The sequence below is a fragment of the Herpailurus yagouaroundi genome, unplaced genomic scaffold (assembly GCF_014898765.1).
Source record: "Herpailurus yagouaroundi ecotype Mexico unplaced genomic scaffold, PumYag 355, whole genome shotgun sequence".
Lineage (NCBI taxonomy): Eukaryota > Metazoa > Chordata > Mammalia > Carnivora > Felidae > Herpailurus > Herpailurus yagouaroundi.
In genome coordinates, this window is record NW_024412572.1 from 8,981,575 (window position 1) to 9,000,436 (window position 18,862).

General features: G+C 44.3%; 2 protein-coding genes across 11 annotated transcripts in view; one reads left to right on the forward strand and one right to left on the reverse strand.

Annotated features, from left to right (window-relative positions):
- The window catches only part of SLC25A18 (solute carrier family 25 member 18), a 30,042-nt gene extending 16,911 nt beyond the window's left edge, over positions 1-13,131 (forward strand). For 4 of the 10 annotated variants that reach the window (XM_040462917.1, XM_040462921.1, XM_040462924.1 and 1 more), the window contains 9 exons: positions 574-677; positions 2,013-2,135; positions 2,380-2,435; positions 3,584-3,674; positions 6,014-6,132; positions 10,129-10,294; positions 11,113-11,267; positions 11,851-11,926; positions 12,359-13,131. In XM_040462917.1, coding sequence (XP_040318851.1) covers positions 658-677; positions 2,013-2,135; positions 2,380-2,435; positions 3,584-3,674; positions 6,014-6,132; positions 10,129-10,294; positions 11,113-11,267; positions 11,851-11,926; positions 12,359-12,500 — 948 coding nt within the window. In that variant the 5' untranslated portion in view covers positions 574-657 and the 3' untranslated portion in view covers positions 12,501-13,131. Of the gene's footprint in view, positions 1-422; positions 678-2,012; positions 2,136-2,379; positions 2,436-3,583; positions 3,675-6,013; positions 6,133-10,128; positions 10,295-11,112; positions 11,268-11,850; positions 11,927-12,358 lie in introns of all 10 variants that reach the window. The other 6 variants (XM_040462920.1, XM_040462922.1, XM_040462923.1 and 3 more) reach the window with 3 other exon arrangements.
- Positions 13,132-14,321: 1,190 nt separating this feature from the next.
- Positions 14,322-18,862, reverse strand: part of ATP6V1E1 (ATPase H+ transporting V1 subunit E1) — a 32,420-nt gene continuing 27,879 nt past the window's right edge. The window contains exons 8-9 of the mRNA XM_040462926.1: positions 16,202-16,289; positions 14,322-14,949 (exon numbers count right to left, since the gene is read on the reverse strand). Of these exons, the coding sequence (XP_040318860.1) occupies positions 14,887-14,949; positions 16,202-16,289 (151 nt within the window). The 3' untranslated portion in view covers positions 14,322-14,886. The remainder of the gene's footprint in view (positions 14,950-16,201; positions 16,290-18,862) is intronic.

Genomic DNA, 18,862 nt, shown 5'->3' on the forward strand with positions numbered 1-18,862 from the left:
CGTCCCTGACTTTTTGACACCTGCTTTCCATATGTATCCATTATACATAAGTCCCGAGACTTAAAGCAGCTTAGTCTTTCAACAGGATCATAGGAAGTTCAGAAAACACATTTTAAGAGCCAAAAAATAACTTCAGAACATTTCTGTGTTTTATTGTGGTTCATGGGCCCGACAAGAGGCGTTCCTAGTCCATAGCAACTCTTAAAATCCCGGTTTTGTACCATCAGCTTCCCTCACCACCGCTTCCAGGCTCTTCTTCCAAATGTCCCAGAACTCCTCTCCTTGAGCCTAGTTTGGGCCCGTTGTCCTTCTCTCTCATTGCCTTTCTTCTGATCTCAATCCCCAAAGTCCAAAAAGTTTCATGAAGGAAAAATAACGGAGCCAGTTGGCAGTATTGATCCATTAATAATGTTCTGTCCCAGTACATGCAAGGTTTCTCATACCATGAGATGAGTGCTGTTCTGATCATGTCATAGAGGAGGAAACTGGCCTGCGGAGGCTCATCAGGAGGGTGGCTCAGGCCAGTCTCCACTGACACCCGTGTTCTCTCCACTCTGCTGCGGTGGGCCACAGTCCAGGACACAGGCACCACATCTGCCTCGGCCAGCCATCTCCCTGAGGAGCCAGCAGCCTGTGTCCCAGAGACCCACCAGCAGAATGTCCAGCCAGGATTTGAGGTAAACTGGCTGAGATGGCCAACTCTCTGGGCTGGGTTTCTGTGGTAACATGTGGTAACAACACATCATTCAGCTTCTTTACCAGATTCCTGAGTCCTGGGGAGGAGCAAGCAAGACTCATTTCCCCCCAGTATACTATGTGTATATATACATATATATATATATATATATATATATATATATATATATATGTGTGTGTGTGTATATAATATATAGTGTCATTGTTTGAACTACATCTTCTCAGACTGCAGAATTTCAGTCACAATTCTATTTGTTTTCACAAAGTTCCTTGTTTGTGAAATCAGGGTTCAGATGTGAGAAAATCTATTATCTATTCCTACTACTTCCAGGTAATCTACCTCCAAATATTTTGCTCACAGTTGCCCTTGGCCTGAAAGATAATGAGATATTACTAGGTTCCAAGGAGACTGAGGAAGCTTTATTTTCTGTTTTCAGTCTTTCAGTTTCTATTTTAAGTCTTCTAAAATTTCTGGATAAGGGGGCTCACATTATGTAAAGTGTGACTTTTTTTTTTTTTACTTTTGGCTAGAATCAGATACTCTCAATACTTTAACCCTGGTTATCTTACGCTGACTAGAAGCAGGTTCTCTTATTATAAATAATAGCTATCATTTACCAAGTGCATTAACTTATTTAATCCTCACAAAATCCCTTGAGGCCAGTTTTACAGCGGGGGGGGGGGGGGGATGGACAAAGGATCAGAGAAGTGAGGTAACTTGTTTAAGTAAACAGCATAGCCAGGATTCAAATTCCATTCTGAGTGACCTTAAGCCAAAATAAAATTGCAATCTGTTTGAAAACTTCCTTATGTGGCTCTAAAGGTGGGGATCAGCTGAAAAACAGGCCCTGGGTGGAAGCTGTGAGGGGCTGCTCTGAGGTGAGCTGAGGACTTCCTGCACCCTGGCAGGGCCCCAGGGGGCAGAGTTGGCACTCTGGACCTCCTTCCCAAAAGTCTTTGCAGCATCCTAGCTTGAGGAACATTTTCCTGGAGGGGTTAAGATGCCTAAGTCCTGGTGAGTGCAGAGCCCCTGGAGGGGGCCCTGGCCCCCAGCCCCTCACCTGTCTCTGGGGGAGGGAGCCCCAGGTTAGGTTGGCCAAGGAGGTGCTGCAGTCAGGGAAGCAGGCTGAGGAGAGGGGTCTCTGGTGTGGAGCTGAGGTGGGGCTGCTGTTCCCACCCTCTCTGCCCCCACCCCCACCCCCACCCCCCATCTAGTCCTGGCTTTGTGCAGCTTTCTGCAGCCAGCCTCCCTAAGAACTCCTGTGTCTCTCTGCCTCCCTCACTTATTCTTTGCCTCCCTCCTCCTCACGGACTAGTATTACAGCAAAACTCATCAATGGAGGTGTGGCAGGGCTTGTTGGGGTGACTTGTGTGTTCCCCATCGACTTGGCCAAGACTCGGCTGCAGAATCAACATGGAAAAGATATCTACAAAGGAATGTAAGTATTGGTGAGGGGAATGGGGTGAGCAGGGAAAGGGGGACTCCCAAGGGAGGAATATGGGCCCTCATTCTTTCCCATCTCTTTATTTAGAGAGTCATGCATTGTGGGGGTGGAGTGGGGTCAGGGGAGGTGGTCAACTGGGGTGTGACCAGCAGCATTAGGATACGGGGGTAGGGGAAGCGGGGCTGATGGAGCAGCGTCTTGCTCACCACTGACTTCATTTTCTGGCCTCTGCTTCTAGGATAGACTGCCTGGTGAAAACTGCCAGGGCGGAAGGCTTCTTGGGCATGTACCGAGGTGGGCTTATGATGCATCCCTGGGGGAAGGCTGGCTTGGGTAAAGTGAGAACAGAGGGTGCAGTACAGGACACCAGACTTTGTGGGTTTATAGAACATTGGGAATTGGTGTTTCTTCTGCCCAGGGAGCTCCTGGGGCAGGGCTTGGGCTACCACGTGATCCTAAGCCACATTTGTTTTTCACAAGCCCCCCCCCCCCCCCACTCGTTCCTTGGTGGAGACAGAGGCAGTTATGGTGAGGTTTTAGGGAGCACCAGTGAGCACACTGGAGCAACCCAGGAGCCCTAGTTTTCATCATGGCACCACTACTGTCTCACTGGGTGATGCTGGCCCCCACATTTCCCTTCCCCCCCCACTTCTCATTTAGGGCTGAAGGGGGAGAGGCTGACAGGGAAGAGAATGGAAAGGGTTTTGAGCTCCTGAAAAGGAGTTACTGGATGGCGCTTCCCTGACACAAGCCAGTGCTGTCCCTGTCCCTTGCAGTGTCCCCGCACAGCCATGATTACAGATTGGAAAGTGGATATAAAACTGGCATTGAGAAGGAGCTGATGTAGAACCCCTGAGAAATAAAGTAAAAACCTCTGTGACTCAAAGAGCTGCCAGTGGGACTGGGCTAGTAAAGCACAGAGTAATGGAAACCGATACCTGTCCCCCAGGACCTTCTTATTGGGGCTTGATTTGGGGAACTATTCACTTATCATCAGAGATGGGCAGCACTAGCAAAGACAAAAATACCTTCCTTATAACTGCACCAATAAGTCCATAAAGGAAACACATACGTGAAAAAGGGAAATGTGGAGGGAGGGGAGTCAAAGTAGGAAGATGAAAAAAAAAAAAATCATGTTTCTATAAAATAGGCAGAGGAGCCCTCCTCAACACCCCTTCCTCCCAAGACCCCAGTTACTCCCAGAAACCTACCTGGCTAGGTCTGAGAGGAGGTTGTTTATATGAGTGGAAGACTCAGATAATTGTTCCTTTTTAAAATAGTTTTTATTTAAATGTTTACGTAAACTCTACACCCAACGTGGGGCTTGAATTTGAACAATCCTGAGATCAAGAGTCACATGCTCTACCAACTGAGCCAGCCAGGTGCTCCAAGAATTGTTACTTTTCAGATGGCCTTAGCTCATCCTGGTTTTTTACTTGCAGGGGCTGCAGTGAACCTAACCTTGGTCACTCCAGAGAAGGCCATCAAGCTGGCAGCCAATGACTTCTTCCGGCAGCTGCTAATGGAGGATGGGTATGGCCAGGCCAGGGGGCTGTGGGATGGAAGTCCTTCACCCTATGTCTGTAGTTTGGGGGAAGGTGACAGGGAGAGGAATGTGCTGGTTTACCTGTCTTCATGTATCTAAACGTGCACACAAATGGCTGAAGGTTGGCTGCTGCAGATGTTCGGGCAAGTGCAAACTCAAGGAGAAAATGAACTGTTGTAATTTGAAAGTTCTAGATGATAGGTGATAGATGATAGACCATTATAGAATATATATACACATATATTCATCAACTAGCTGATGAACATCTTTTTGGTTTTATTGAGCCATAATTGCAGTACCACACTGTATAAGTTTATACAGTGTGTAATGTTTGTGCCGTATAATGACCTGAGGTAGATATACTGTGAAATGCTTACAATGAGTTTAGTTAACATCCATGACTTCATATAGTTACCAAAAAAAGTTTTTTTTCCTCGCAGTGAGAACATTTAGGATCTGTTCTCTTAGCAACTTTCAAATGTACCATAGAGCAGTGTTGACCATAGTCATCATGCTGTCATTACTTATTATAACTGGAAGTTTGTGCCTACAGACCACCTTCACCTAATTCCTGTCCCCCACCTCCCACCCCCAGCCTCTGATAACCATAAACCTGATCCCTTTTTCAATGAGTTTGGATTTTTTTTAGATTCCTCATGTAAACAAGACCATTGAGTTATTCGTTTTACTCTTGTCTGCCTTATTTCACTTAGCATAGTGCCCTCAAAGTCCATGTTTAGATGGCAGGATTTCCTTGTTTCATGGCTGAATAACATTGTATTGTGTTATATATATATGTATATATACACACACACACACACACATTTTCTGTATCTACTTATCTGTCCATGAACACGTGGGTTGTTTCCATATCATGGCTGTTGTGAACATGGGGGTGCAGATATCTTGACATAGTGTTTTGTCTCCTTCGGATATATACACAGAAATGGAATTACTGGATCATGTGGTAGTTCTGTTTTTAACTTTTGAGGAAACTCCATACTGTTTCCTATACTGACTGCACCAATTTACATTCCCACCAGTAGTGCACAGGGTTCCCTTTTCACCACATCCATGCCAGCATTTACCATCTCTTTGATGATAAACATTCTAACAGGTGTGCAGTGATATCTCATTGTGGTTTTGATGTGCATTTCCCTGATGGCTAACGATGTTGAGCACCTTTTCATGTACCTGTTGGTCATTTATCTTCTTTGGAGGGGAGCCTGGGTGGCTCAGTCAGTTAAGCGTCCAAGTTCAGCTCAGGTCATGATCTCACAGTTCATGAGTTCGAGCCCCATGTCAGGCTCTGTGCTGACAGCTCAGAGCCTGAAGCCTGCTTCAGATTCTGTCTCCCCCTCTCTCTTTCTTTCTGTCTCCCTCTCTTCCTTTCTCTCTCTCAAAAATAAAAAGTTAAAAAAATAATATATTTTTTGGAAAATATCTTTTCAGGTCCTTTGCCTATTTTTAATTGGATTATTTGTTGTTCTTTGCTATTCAGTTGTATGATTGCTTTGTATATTTGGATATTAAGCCTTTGTCGGATATATGATTTATTTAATTACAAATATTTATTTCCATTCCATAAGTTGCCTTTTTGTGTTGTTGACGTTCCCTTTGCTGTTTGAAGTAGCCACACTTTTTTTTTTCTCCTGTTGCTTGTGCTTTAGGTGACCCATATCAAGGGGCTTTGCCTGTGTTTTCTTCTAGGAGTTTTATGATTTCAGGTCTTACATTTAAGTCTTTAATACATTTTGAATTAATTTTCATAAGTGGTGTAAGATAGGGGCTTAAGTGTCATTCTTTTACATGTGAATATCTGATTTTTCCCAGCACAATTTATCGAGGAGACTGTCGTTTCGCCACTGAGAATTCTTGGCTCCCTTGTGAGATATTGGTTAACTGTATATTCAGGGGTATATTTCTGGGCTTTCAATTCTGTTCCATTGATCTATGTGTCTGTTTTTATGCTGATAAATTTTTGAAAATCAACCCAAACACTTTCTAATACTCTCTGTGCCTCCCATTGGCCTAGTGATATTGCTGAAGGGATCAGGGACAATCAAATCCCTGCAATAGGTAGTTTCATTTTACTAGTTTCAACTTCTATGCAGGTGCTACCTCCCTGGTGGCCTGATTTAAAGGTAGTTTCATGTTTTAAAGAGGCTTAGTTTGAGGGTCAGGTGATTATTCACCCAGCTGATCTGAACACAGCTAAATAAATACCATGCATGGAAAGCCCCAACTACCAAGGGAAGGTAGATGGGGCCAGGGTGGGTGGCAGGGCTAGCCTGACGCTGAAAGAGCCTGACTCATGGTCCCACAGGATGCAGCGGAACCTGAAGATGGAGATGCTAGCTGGATGTGGAGCTGGAATGTGCCAAGTGGTTGTCACTTGTCCCATGGAAATGCTCAAGATTCAGCTGCAGGATGCTGGCCGCTTGGGTGAGGTCTCTCCCAACTCCACATGAGATTAATAAAGGGCTGTGATCAGAATAGATTCCCCCACATTCTACACTCATTTGCTAGACTGTGTTATTGAATCAGCTTTCTGGGTCAGTAGAAGTCTTTTTTTTTTATTTATTTTGAGAGAGAAGGGGAGAGTGAGCACGAGTGGGTGAGGGTCAGAGAGAGAGGGAGAGAGAATCCAAATCAGGGTCCACACTCTCAGCACAGAGCCCAGCCTAGGACTCAGACTCACAAACCATGAGATCACGACCTGAGCTGATATCAGAGTCGGATGCTTGACCGACTGAGCGACCCTGGAGCCTCTTTTTTTTTTTTTTTTTTTTTTTTTTTAAGATTTATTTATTTAAGCTTATTTATTTATTTGGGGGGAGAGGGCCAGAGAGAGAGAAAAAGAGAATCCCAAGCAAGCTCTGCACTGTCAGCTCAGAGCCCAACATGCGGCTCGAACTCACAAACTGTGAGATCATGACCTGAGCCAGTATCAGGAGTCAGACATTTAACAGACTGAGCCACCCAAGCGCCTCAAGATTTTTTGTGTTTTTAAGTTATCTTTATACCCATTGCAGGGCTCAAACTTACAACCCCAAGATCAAGAGTCACATGTTCTACTGATGAGCCAGCCAGGCACCCTTAGAAGTCTTATGTTAACCATCTTAACAGTTTGGTCAGATGGTCTTTTTTTTATTTTATTTATTTATTTTTTACTTATTTATTTATTATTATTATTATTTTTTAATATATGAAATTTATGGTCAAATTGGTGTCCATACAACACCCAGTGCTCATCCCAAAAGGTGCCCTCCTCAATACCCATCACCCACCCTCTCCTCCCTCCCACCCCCCATCAACCCTCAGTTTGCTCTCAGTTCTCAACAGTCTCTTATGCTTTGGCTCTCTCCCACTCTAACCTCTTTTTTTTTTTTTTTTCCTTCCCCTCCCCCATGGGTTCCTGTTAAGTTTCTCAGGATCCACATAAGAGTGAAACCATATGGTATCTGTCTTTCTCTGTATGGCTTATTTCACTTAGCATCACACTCTCCAGTTCCATCCACGTTGCTACAAAAGGCCATATTTCATTTTTTCTCATTGCCACGTAGTATTCCATTGTGTATATAAACCACAATTTCTTTATCCATTCATCAGTTGATGGACATTTAGGCTCTTTCCATAATTTGGCTATTGTTGAGAGTGCTGCTATGAACATTGGGGTACAAGTGCCCATATGCATCAGTACTCCTGTGTCCCTTGGATAAATTCCTAGCAGTGCTATTGCTGGGTCATAGGGTAGGTCTATTTTTAATTTTCTGAGGAACCTCCACACTGCTTTCCAGAGCGGCTGCACCAATTTGCATTCCCACCAACAGTGCAAGAGGGTTCCCGTTTCTCCACATCCTCTCCAGCATCTATAGTCTCCTGATTTGTTCATTTTGGCCACTCAGACTGGTGTGAGGTGATACCTGAGTGTGGTTTTGATTTGTATTTCCCTGATAAGGAGTGACGCTGAACATCTTTTCATGTGCCGGTCAGATGGTCTTAATAGTAACCATCTATTCTAGATTTCAACACTTCCAGTTCAGAAAAAATAGCAGAAACGAGAAACTTGACTCAGAGGGACAGAAAATTCCCTCATACCTCTATCATATCACCATGACATTTAGGCTTGATTTTCTAAAGATTTTAAGAAGTGTCAACATCCTGATCACAAGTATTTCTCTCAATAGACATTCTATTATGCTACAGAAGCTGGCTGTTAGTGGGAAGGCATAACAAGGGACAAGAGAACCATTTCTATTATTTTTGTTTTCTCTGGAAGAGAATTTTCCTAAATCCTGATCCTTTCAAAAATATAGAGTGGTGTAGGTACCAAGGCATACATTAAGAACAAGCATTAGCTATCGGGTAGAAGGGAGGCCAGCCCCAGGGGTGGAGCAGAGGGCTTCTCCTCAGAGGGAAACCACAATGCCTGAATTAAATGAGTCAATGTGTGACGTGCCTAACATGGCACCTGGGAAGGTCGTCAATGAATGTGGGTGTCCTTCCCCTCCTCAAACCAAGTATGCACGTGTGTGCTAGAATCAACTGGCTTTCTGGGTTGGATCAGACTAGCCTGAAGCACATAACACTGCAGCAAAAATAAAGTTTGGGCACTGGAAAGAGTGTTTTGATCTACAAAGAGTAAAAGCTCTGGAAGATTTTGTTTTTTAACTCAGATGAGAGTTTTCAGTATTCCTAAAACACATAAAAAGTGAAAGGCTATGAATGAATGGATGAATTATGTACCTATCTAAAGCAGACAGTGGGGAAAATAATGTCCATTGATTAATTACCTTTTCTTTTAATAAATTTATTTTTGAGAGAGAGAGAGAGAGAGAGAGAGAGAGAGAGAGAGAAAGGAAGCAGCAGAGAGAGAATCCCAAGCAGGCTCCATACTGTCAGCATGGAGCCCAAGGTGGGGCCTGAACCTACAAACTGTGAGATCATGACCTGGGTGGAAACCAAGAATCAGATGCCTAACTGATGGAGCCACCCAGGTGCCTCTGATTAACTGCCTTCTTAAAGCTAATTGTTTGAGGCCTGCACCTAGATTGCTACCACAAGAAAATGTGTGGCAACTAGCTTTCTTAATATGAAATGTTGCCCTGCTAGGTATCAAACGAAATTGGGATATGAAATAACTTCTTTTTAGCAAGGACCTAAAATCTAGACAAAGCTTCTCAGTGAGAAGAAAACAAATACACAATTTCAGTGTGTTGAACCCTGTGGTCATTAAGGAGACTCACCCACATATGAAATGCTTGTACTTGAAATGCTCAGGAGAAAAAAATTCCATTCTATTTATTAGATGTTTAACTCATCAAATTGCAGGCTCCGAATTATTCAACTAAAATGAAGAATCAAATTCTATCAAATGGTGAAGGGTATAAAGACCACGTTCACTTAATTTTGGAATACTGGATCAAGGAGGCACCTCTGGAAGTCTGAAGGAGAAAGCGTTTGGACAAAAAGAATTTGCTGCTTTACACATTAGGCAGAAGGCATATGGGACTCCAATGTCCCAAAGTGCCAATAGGATCTCTGTAAATAGCTCAGAGATGGTTTAGAAATGGCAGCCAGACCCAAAGCAAGTTTTAACAGGAGGATAAGGACCTGGCAGGTAGGGGCAGGTGCTGCTATAGCTTCCTATGAAGGGAGCTGGGCAGGCTGTGGCTGTGCTCTTACGAAGCACCTTGTACAGTAGGGACAACAAATTAGATAATAACCATCTTAGGAAGATTTCCTTGGAGCCAAAAACTAATGTTCTAAAATTAGGACAGGGGCGCCTGGGTGGCTCAATTGGTTGAGCATTGGACTCTTGGTGTCAACTCAGGTCATGATCTCGAGGTTTGGGGGATGGAGCCCCACATCAGGTTCTGTACTGACAGTGTGGAGCCTGCTTGAGATTCACTCTTCCTCTCTCTTTCCCTCTGCCCTTCCCCGCTCGCATGCTCTCTCTCTCTCAAAATAAATAAACATTTTGTTTTTTTTTTAAATTAGGACAATCCAGGGCTCCTGGCTGGCAAAGTCGGTGGAGTGTGTAACTCTTGATCTCGGGGTTGTGATTTCAAGCCCCACGTTAGGTATAGAAATACTTAAAAATAAAAATCTTTGGGGTGCCTGGGTGGCTCAGGCAGTTTTGTGGCGGACTCTTGATTTCAGTTCAGGCCATCATCCCAGGGTGGTGCGATCGAGCCCTGCATCGGACTCCACACTGAGTGTGGAGCCTGCTTGAGATTGTCTCTGCCCTTTTCACTCTCTTTCAAATTAAAAATCAAAACTTAAATAAAAATTAGGACAAGCCTCAGAATTCTATCACGATGTCAGCCTTGCCCCCAAGGTGTCCCAGGGGTAGGAAGTGGGGGGTACACTCCTGTGAGTGTTTTGCAATACCTGCTGGGGCCTGGCTTGTGACAGTGTCTGTCCTCTCCCTTCCAGCAGTTCATCGTCAGGGCTCGGCCTCAGCGCCTTCCTCCTCCAGGTCCTACACTACCCGCTCGGCTCCCACCCACAAGCGCCCGTCTGCCACCCTTATTGCCTGGGAACTACTTCGCACCCGGGGCCTGTCTGGTCTCTATAAGGGTCTGGGCGCCACTCTCCTCAGGTGAGACTTTCTTCCTGAGCTTGGGACACAGAAGGGTCCCAGTGAACAGGAAGAGGGGCCAGAGGGCCAGAGGCACTGCTGCTCCAATCTGTCTGCATTCTTCCTAGAACATTTAGGCCCCAGAAAGCAAACTATCTTGATACTTCCTATTTTGTCCAGAATTGGGCAGAATTGCAGAGGATGGGTATAACCTGGAAGACTAGTTTGAGGCCCCTGCTCCAGTAACCAGGCCCACATGAGTATTGGGTGTTCTGTGGTCCAAAGGCACCTAAGAATGCCCTGTGTACAAAGGACTTTGGGTCATTTATAAGCAAATGAGTGCACAGATCCCTCATTTTACTTTGCTACTTGGCCAAAATCCTTAAAGTTGGTCTGAAGTGTCCCAGGCCAGGGGATAGTTTCCTTGCATCAGATCTCATTAGGAGATCTATTACCTAATAGATATATGAACTTCACCCTCCTGCCTACCCCATCCCCTCAACACTTAGCTTGGATAGCCCTTCACCAGACACTTGCTCAACTCATTAACTCTAACGTAGCCTGTCACCCTTTCTCACTGAACGCACTGCCAGTCTCTGCACCCACTGCTGGCTCCTCACAGAATGGCTGCGGGTGGGGAGACAAACCCATCGTCTCTCTTCCATCGTCTCCCTTACACCCTGAATTATCACAGGGTGCCAGAGAGGGAACAGGTAACTGTGGGCTTGTCTTTGACCATCTGCTGGGCTCTACAGCTCTTGGAAAGGCGTACCGCATGACCTTGGGTGGGAGCCCCGGAAGCAGCAGGTAGCTCAGTGTTTTCTCTTGCTCTCCTGCAGAGACATTCCCTTCTCCATCATCTACTTCCCACTGTTTGCCAACCTTAACAACCTTGGGATCAACGAGTGTACCGGGAAGGCCTCCTTTGCTCATTCCTTTATGTCAGGCTGTGTTGCGGGTTCCATAGCTGCTGTCACAGTAACACCTCTGGATGGTAAGTGCATCAGAGATGAGGGTCTTCAAGGGTTGCTTTACAAATTAGATAGCTGTATAGTTGTCTATAGGATAAATAGGAATCTTCCACTTTCAGGACAGAAATGAAACAGTTCCAACCTGAAACCCCTCTTGGGTCACAACCTGTGGTCACTGGCAGAAACTCACCAAGAGTCTTCCCAGATAAAGTGGCAACAGTGAGACCATTGCTCTATTTCTTATCACCGACAAATCCCTTCACCTCCTAGGTGCTGATTTCATTAGATTTTTGTTCCTCGAGGTGGGGGCAGTTAAAATCTAAAAGGCTAAAGGCAGGAGTTAAGCAGTATGGGAAGAACAGGCTTCTCCTGTCCTCAGGGCTATACTCGGCTGCTCCAACAGGCAGGTGGACCCTCACACTTTTCCTACAGAAACTATGTCATTTCTAATTCCTCCAGGAAGATCTTCTATTCCAGATCACACAATGGCAGAGCTGGCCTCAGGATTCCGTTTTCTCTACACTGGCTCTGCTAGGAAACCACTTCGTGTGGAGGATAGGATGCCAAAAGCAAGACGTTCATTACTTATTTTAACTTTTGCTTTAGTTTTGAAAACTCGAATCCAAACCCTCAAAAAAGGCCTGGGTGAGGACAGCTACAGTGGGATCACCGACTGCGCCAGGTGAGAGCCCTGTCGCCCCTCACAGGCCCTCACAGGCTGCGTCCATGTCTACCTACACCCCACCTAGGGCAACAGTTTATCACCGCACTACGCTGAGCTCTGGATTTCTTTGAGATCTGCTCCTTCCCCTCACCTCTCAACAGAAACAGGATGTAGAGGGAGCTTTTTTCTCCTTGCATCCCTGCAGCATCTTTCTCCCAGAAAGACAGGTTGAACCACTTTCCCAGGGCTCAGCCCGGCTGCTTAGTAACCAGACTGCACACACATGATGGGTGGGGCAAGGCTCCCACAGGCCCGGGAAGTGCTATTGCTGTGAAAAATGACATCTACCTTCCGTGGAGAGATGTGCACATGTTGGAGGAGAGTGGATACTTCACACTGTCTGCAGTGCGCTCCTGTCAATCAGCTCACAGGGCTCTTCTCTCTCTGCAGGAAAATCTGGATTCAGGAGGGACCATCCGCCCTCATGAAGGGAGCAGGCTGCCGGGCCCTGGTCATAGCCCCTCTCTTTGGGATTGCCCAAGGGGTCTACTTCATTGGTATTGGAGAGCGGATCTTAAAGTGTTTCGAGTAGAGAGCTGGAGTTCAAGTCCCTTTACTTGCTGCCAGCTCTCTAGCATATTCTACTTAGAGAGGGATGAGCGAGACGCCCCCCATGTCATACTCTGTCCTCTAACCTGTAGTGCTACTCACTCTCAGAAGACACACTCTTATCCCAATAAGCAAGCTGGGTATGGTCCCGTTCTCCCTTCGTGATATCCACATCTGTTTTTTGGCGGGGTTATAGCTACCAGGGAGCTTCAGAAGCCCTTAAGCACCTACTTTTCAACAGCAAACATAGTATGTGCTTGGGGTGTATTAACTGCGGGACCCTAACACATAGTAAGATAGAGGGGTTGTTTCTCCATTTTACGTTTCTAGTTCACACTCAAACTCCATACACTTGAGTCAGTTTGAAGATTCAGTGTTATTTCTGAGTTAAATAACTTATGGTTAGTTCTAGCACTGATTTGGGGGAAAAGGAGGATCAGAAGTTCAAGGGGACCATGAAAGCCCTCAAAGTCAGCACCTTGTTCAAAACCAAGCAGCTGAGAGATTAGGCCGATGAGCGAACTGGGCTGTCAGGGCGGCTGTCCTGCACCACACAGATTCTCACAGAACAATGTCCATGGAACATGGTATTAAATAAAACTGATTAAACTCTCGTCTTTTTTAAAATTTTTTTTTTCAACGTTTATTTATTTTTGGGACAGAGAGAGACAGAGCATGAACGGGCGAGGGGCAGAGAGAGAGGGAGACACAGAATCGGAAACAGGCTCCAGGCTCCGAGCCATTAGCCCAGAGCCCGACGCGGGGCTCGAACTCACGGACCGCGAGATCGTGACCTGGCTGAAGTCGGACGCTTAACCGACTGCGCCACCCAGGCGCCCCTAAACTCTCGTCTTGTAATTAGTGGGAGCAGTAGACCCGCTGCAATGGATTGTTTTCCCTCCACCTTTCCCCATCCATCCCAGAACCAAAATGCATGAAAATGAGCTCTGAGGCAGGTCTTTAGCACATACCCTTCAAATCACCACTCATGAGGTCAGAGGACAGCCATGGGGATACTTTAAGTTACACTGGGTTTGAAGTCTTGACCCCATCATTTCCTAACTGCATCACCTTGAGGAATGGGATCCACTGTGACAGTTCCCATGCACCAGTGCCTTCGCCAGAGGGCTGCCACAGAGAAATGCTATCAGCATGCAGGCTCAAGTCTTAGGTAAAAAATGCCTGTTCCGAGAATTGGTATTTACATTAGTCCCCATCTAATCTCACTTATGTTAATGAAAAAACGGCCAGCCTCAGTAGCCTCATTCTCTCTAGAGAAGCCCACATTGGAGTCTGGCTGCAGAGACAGACCCGAGTTAGATTGCAACTCTGCCTACCGGTAAGATCTTGGGCAGTTATTAGTCGTCATCTGAGAAAAAAATAAAGAACAAGGAGAGGAAGAAAAGGCCCTTTGTGAACGGGTTTAGGCCTAACACACAGTAACCCTTCTCCTCCAATAAGCCCCTAGATGCTTTTCTTTTCTGACTCTGCCAAAGCTAATAAAACTATTTCCTCAATAAAGCTGTCGAACCCTCCGGAGGACAGGTAATATTGAACACCTGTGCGTGTGGTGTGTGTGAAAGATCCTAAGGGGCTACAAGGAACACCTCTGGATAAGGGCCTGGTAAAAGTGAGCAGGAAGTGCCAGAGGACACAGAGGGTTAATGGTTTCAAGTAGTGACAGCTGTTGACCAGCAAATGCTATGGGGATTAGGAAAATGCTGCTTATCTAGATACCTCAGGAAGAACTGGACCCTCTCAAACGACAAACTTGTAGAACCCTGCATAATAAAACACAGTGAAATCCATGTAAACCTTTTGTTTTAATAAATAAAACATATTCATGGCTTAGATTTTAAATCACATTTACAGATGAGGAACACTTCTAGGCCCAAACAGGTTAACAGTGAAGCTACTACTGCTGGAAGGAATGCGTGCCCCCACCCCCCACCATGCATTTTAAGCCTAAAAGCAGAGATTTAATATCAGAGAACACTATACACGTCACCCTCTAGACTGGAGAACTGAAATCAGAGGAAGAGCAAAGACTTGGTGAAGCTCCCATAACCACCATCTGATACCCTCACCTTCATGCTACAGAAGCAAATGAAAGCTGTGCTACTTTTAGAGTAGCTAGAAGGAGGTTTCCTGATTACATTAAGTGGAACTTGCTCTCATTGTTAACAATTAGGCCATAGGCATTAGCTACAGAAGAGTATCCACTGATAAATACAGAATATTAGAATATCAGAGTATCCACTGATAAATACAGGAAGAGGAAGCCACACAGATATCTTGTTTCTTCAAATATTAGAAACTTCCACATCACAGCCAGAGAGCAGTGAATCAACTCCACCTCTCCCAAAGGCTTAGTCCAGAAACTTCCTGTTGGCATTTGCACCAAATAAGGCTCCCCGAACTTCTGGCATCATCTGTGAAGAAATAAGTTCTTTAATAGGGAAGTGTTGTCAACTGGAAAATATGGAAAGAACTGCACATCTTAACTGCAAGTGGAGAGTCACTGACCCTTACGTGGCTGGGAAAGAAATCACAAAGCTACGTGCTTTGTGTAAGGACCAATCTGTCCTTACTTATCCAAAAAACTATTAACAGAATCCTTGGCGAGAAACTTAACCAATCGCAAATTTGTGGTTATGACTGACTGCTTAAGGGGATGAAGAAAAAAAACTATAACTAAAGCCATTATCGTTTAAGGCATCTTTTTTTTTTTTTTTTTAAAGTAATCTCTACATCCAATGTGGGGCTCGAACACACAACCCCGAGACCAAGAGTCCCACACTACCGATTGAGCCAGGCGCATGCCCGTATGGCTTAAGGCTTCTGTTACTCTGTGATGTAGGGAGAAGAGATGATCCCTTAACAATACTCTGGATCAGCTATGTTTCTTTCAACAGTTACTAGTGCCTACTATGTGCCAAGCAGAACACACATAATGCCAGTTTGTAATGAGGCACTCATTTGTACGGCAACTGAAAAATCCTTAGGATGTAAGTTCAAACTTCTAAGGCTATGCTGTCCGACAGAGGCCACTAGCCACATTTGGTTGTTACTGTGCATTTGAAATATGGTCAGTGCAACCATGGGACTCATTTTTTAATTCTACTTAATTTTAATTTATTCATATGTGGGTAGTGGCTACTCTAATGGGAAACACAGCTTTACGGTGTAAGTTACCAGCAGATGATACTCTAGGTCAAAGTGCTTTCACTGTAAGACAAGTTAGCAGCCACAGCAGCAGACTACCACTGCTGAAAGAGGCCCCACATTTTGAGATAACTGGATTTTCCTGGCTTGTTTCCTAGAGCTCATTTGTGCAAACCTGGAAACATCTGGAGAGCCAGCAGCCCTATGGGAATTCCTTTAAACAATATTTACTTTAGATCCCACCATTATTACTGGAGAAAAGGACTCTGCTCAGCACCTCTACATGTAGTAAAATGTTTACATTAGAATCCTAAATAAACCTTCATTCAACCCTAAATCCACTCTCACGTAAATGGTATCACCTCAGTAAATGCCACTAAGTGCCCACTGCCCATTCAAGAAAATGCCACAAAATGTGGAAAGAGTGACAAACCCCAAATACCAGGGAATGGACATATGTTCTCTGTACCACTTCAAAGTAACAACAGACCAACTAATAAGAAGTATTCCCACACTCACCTGCTGGGCTATGAGATCCAGCCGGCTTTCTAGGGTATTGGAAACTTTTATTTTACGATCTCCATTATAGATCTCAACTCCACCAGCTCTACAAAGAACACAGGAAATAACAATTTTTATAGATTTGAGGAAGACAGACACATGGTACATTTACTTTCTTCCCTTGGAAGAAAGCTGTTTTGGTGTATGGAGCGTCTAAATACTATAAGGGACCAATAAACATAAGCAATAACTTAAAAGTAATTCAAAAAGCCTCTGAGGATTTAAGGTATGGATGGTGATAATAACTGTCACTTACCAAGTGACTGCTATGTGCCAATCTGATTTTATGCTTAGCACCTAACTTAATTCTAACAACCAGCCCTCCTCAACAAAATGGAAAGGGGGAGGATTTGGTCCCATTTTGCATATCAATGGAGTCCTCATCTGAATATTTCTTAAATGCCCAATCCTGCTAATTACCAGCAAGTACTGATAAAGCAATATTCATAACTGCACTGTATATCAGATTAAAGGTACAACAGCAATATTGTGCCAAACTTGCCCTTAGAAAATTCTGCCTCTAGGGGCGCCTGAGTGGCTCAGTCAATTGAGCACCCAAATTCAGCTTAGGAAAAAAAAAAAAAAAAAAAAAAAAAAAAAAATTCAGCTTAGGGCATCTCACGGTTTGTGGGTTCAAGTCCTGTGTCGGGCTCTGTGATAACAGCTCAGAGCCTGGAGCCTGCTTCAGATTCTGTGTCTCCCTCTCTCTCTCCCTCTCTCTCTGCCTCTTCCCCACCCACACTCTGTCTCTCAAAAATAAACAAACATTAAAAAAAATTTAAAAATTAAAAAAACAAAGAAAGAAAGAAAGTCCTGCCTCTAGAGGCACCTGAGTGGCTCAGTCCATTAAACATCCAACTCTTGATTTTGGATCAGGTCTCACGTAATCTCATGGTTGTGAGACTGAGCTCTGAGTTGGGCTCTGTGCTGAGTGTGGAGTCTGCCTAAGATTTTCTCTCTCTCTCTCTCTCTCTCTCTCTCTCCCCCCCTCCCTCCCTCCACCCTTTCCCCACCTACGCAAGCGCACTCTTTCTCAAAGAAAAAAAAAAGGTCTGCCTCTAGACACAACTCATTTCTTCTTCTTGCTTTGTGTTTATTTTTGTTTCGTAATCTTTTTTTTTAAGTTTATTTATTTACTGAGAGAGAGACTGAGGGAGTATGAGCAGGGGAGGGGCAGAGAGAGAGAATCTCAAGCAGCCTCCACACTGGGTATAAGGGGCTCCATCTCATGACTGTGAGATCATGATCTGAGCCAAAATCAAGAGTCTGACGCTTAACTGACTGAGCCACCCAGGTGCCCCAATTTTTGTTTACTCTTGTTTAGTAATCTCTCCAACATGGGGCTCGAACCCACAAACCCAAGGATCAAGAGTCACATGCTCCTTTGACTAAGCCAGCCAGGTGCCCCAAGCCACACCTCACTTCTGTCATTTCTAAAGTTTCTAGCACTTAGAGGCTTAAGGCATATAATAGGCCAACTCTTAAAAGGAGCTCCCCGGGAATGACATTCTTTTACTACATTAGAGTTTTATGAAATAATTTTATTAAATGAGCAAGCTATATGACAAAGCCTGGGAAAAGGTTTTGCAAATTTTCTTTGAAAAATTTTAATGGACTATTACGTTAATATTATTTTCTTACTCTGTCCTCCCTCCCCCTGGCATTTCTTTGTTTAATCTACCTTTGGTTTCTCTAAACAGACTATATCCTTCATAAGGACATGGTTGGTTCTTTGCCGAAATCCTGACCCCAATGTCTGTGAGAGAATATTTTGTCCTCACAGAGGGAGTAAGGAGGAAGACCACCACTGTCTGAGAATATCGACTGTGTGCCAGGCACTCATAGAATGGAAAGCCGAGGGCTGCCCACAACTTCTGTCTTCACAGCAACCCCACCAGTGTCTAGGTATCCTCACCATTTTACAAACAGGAAAACAGGTTTAAAGAGATTCAATAGAATGAACTGATTGAATAAAACAACAATATTTAAAATTCTACTTCAAATTAGCACTAGAGTAAGTCTGCAGTTCCTTATCTACATTTCTGAAATTCAAAAAGCAGTCAGAACAGAAGTCTAATTTGTGTGTCTCCACAAGCTGAACTGATCTCTAGTACTTGGCAGCTAATGACTTAGTGAATCTTTATGTATTTACCCCTTGTAGTGTGAATATTCCTAGTTTCCCATTCAGAAATATTAATGTATTTGATCACAGGTGTGATGCCTCAGACCCTGTTGGAGATATTATGTAATGTGTAGCATATGCACTTTATTGCTTTTCTAAACGCATATTCAAAACATCTGGCCCCCAAAGGTTTCAGGACTGAAACCCATTATTTACCAGACTCTGAACCAAATGTCTTATGTCCTGTCTGCTTAATCTCCATAACAATGATCATCTGCCAGTTGAATAACTATGTATATTGCATGTGCCAGGATTGCATTAAGTGCTGTATGGACATTATCTCATTTAAGCTTCCAAGAATTCTGTGAGGCAAGAATTCATTCCAATTTAGAGGTGAGGAAATAAGTCTCCGTGAAATTAAGTAACTAGTCCAAAAGTACCTAGCTAGTATGTGGCAGAGTGGAGAATCAAGCCTAAATCTGACAATACTGAAGCTT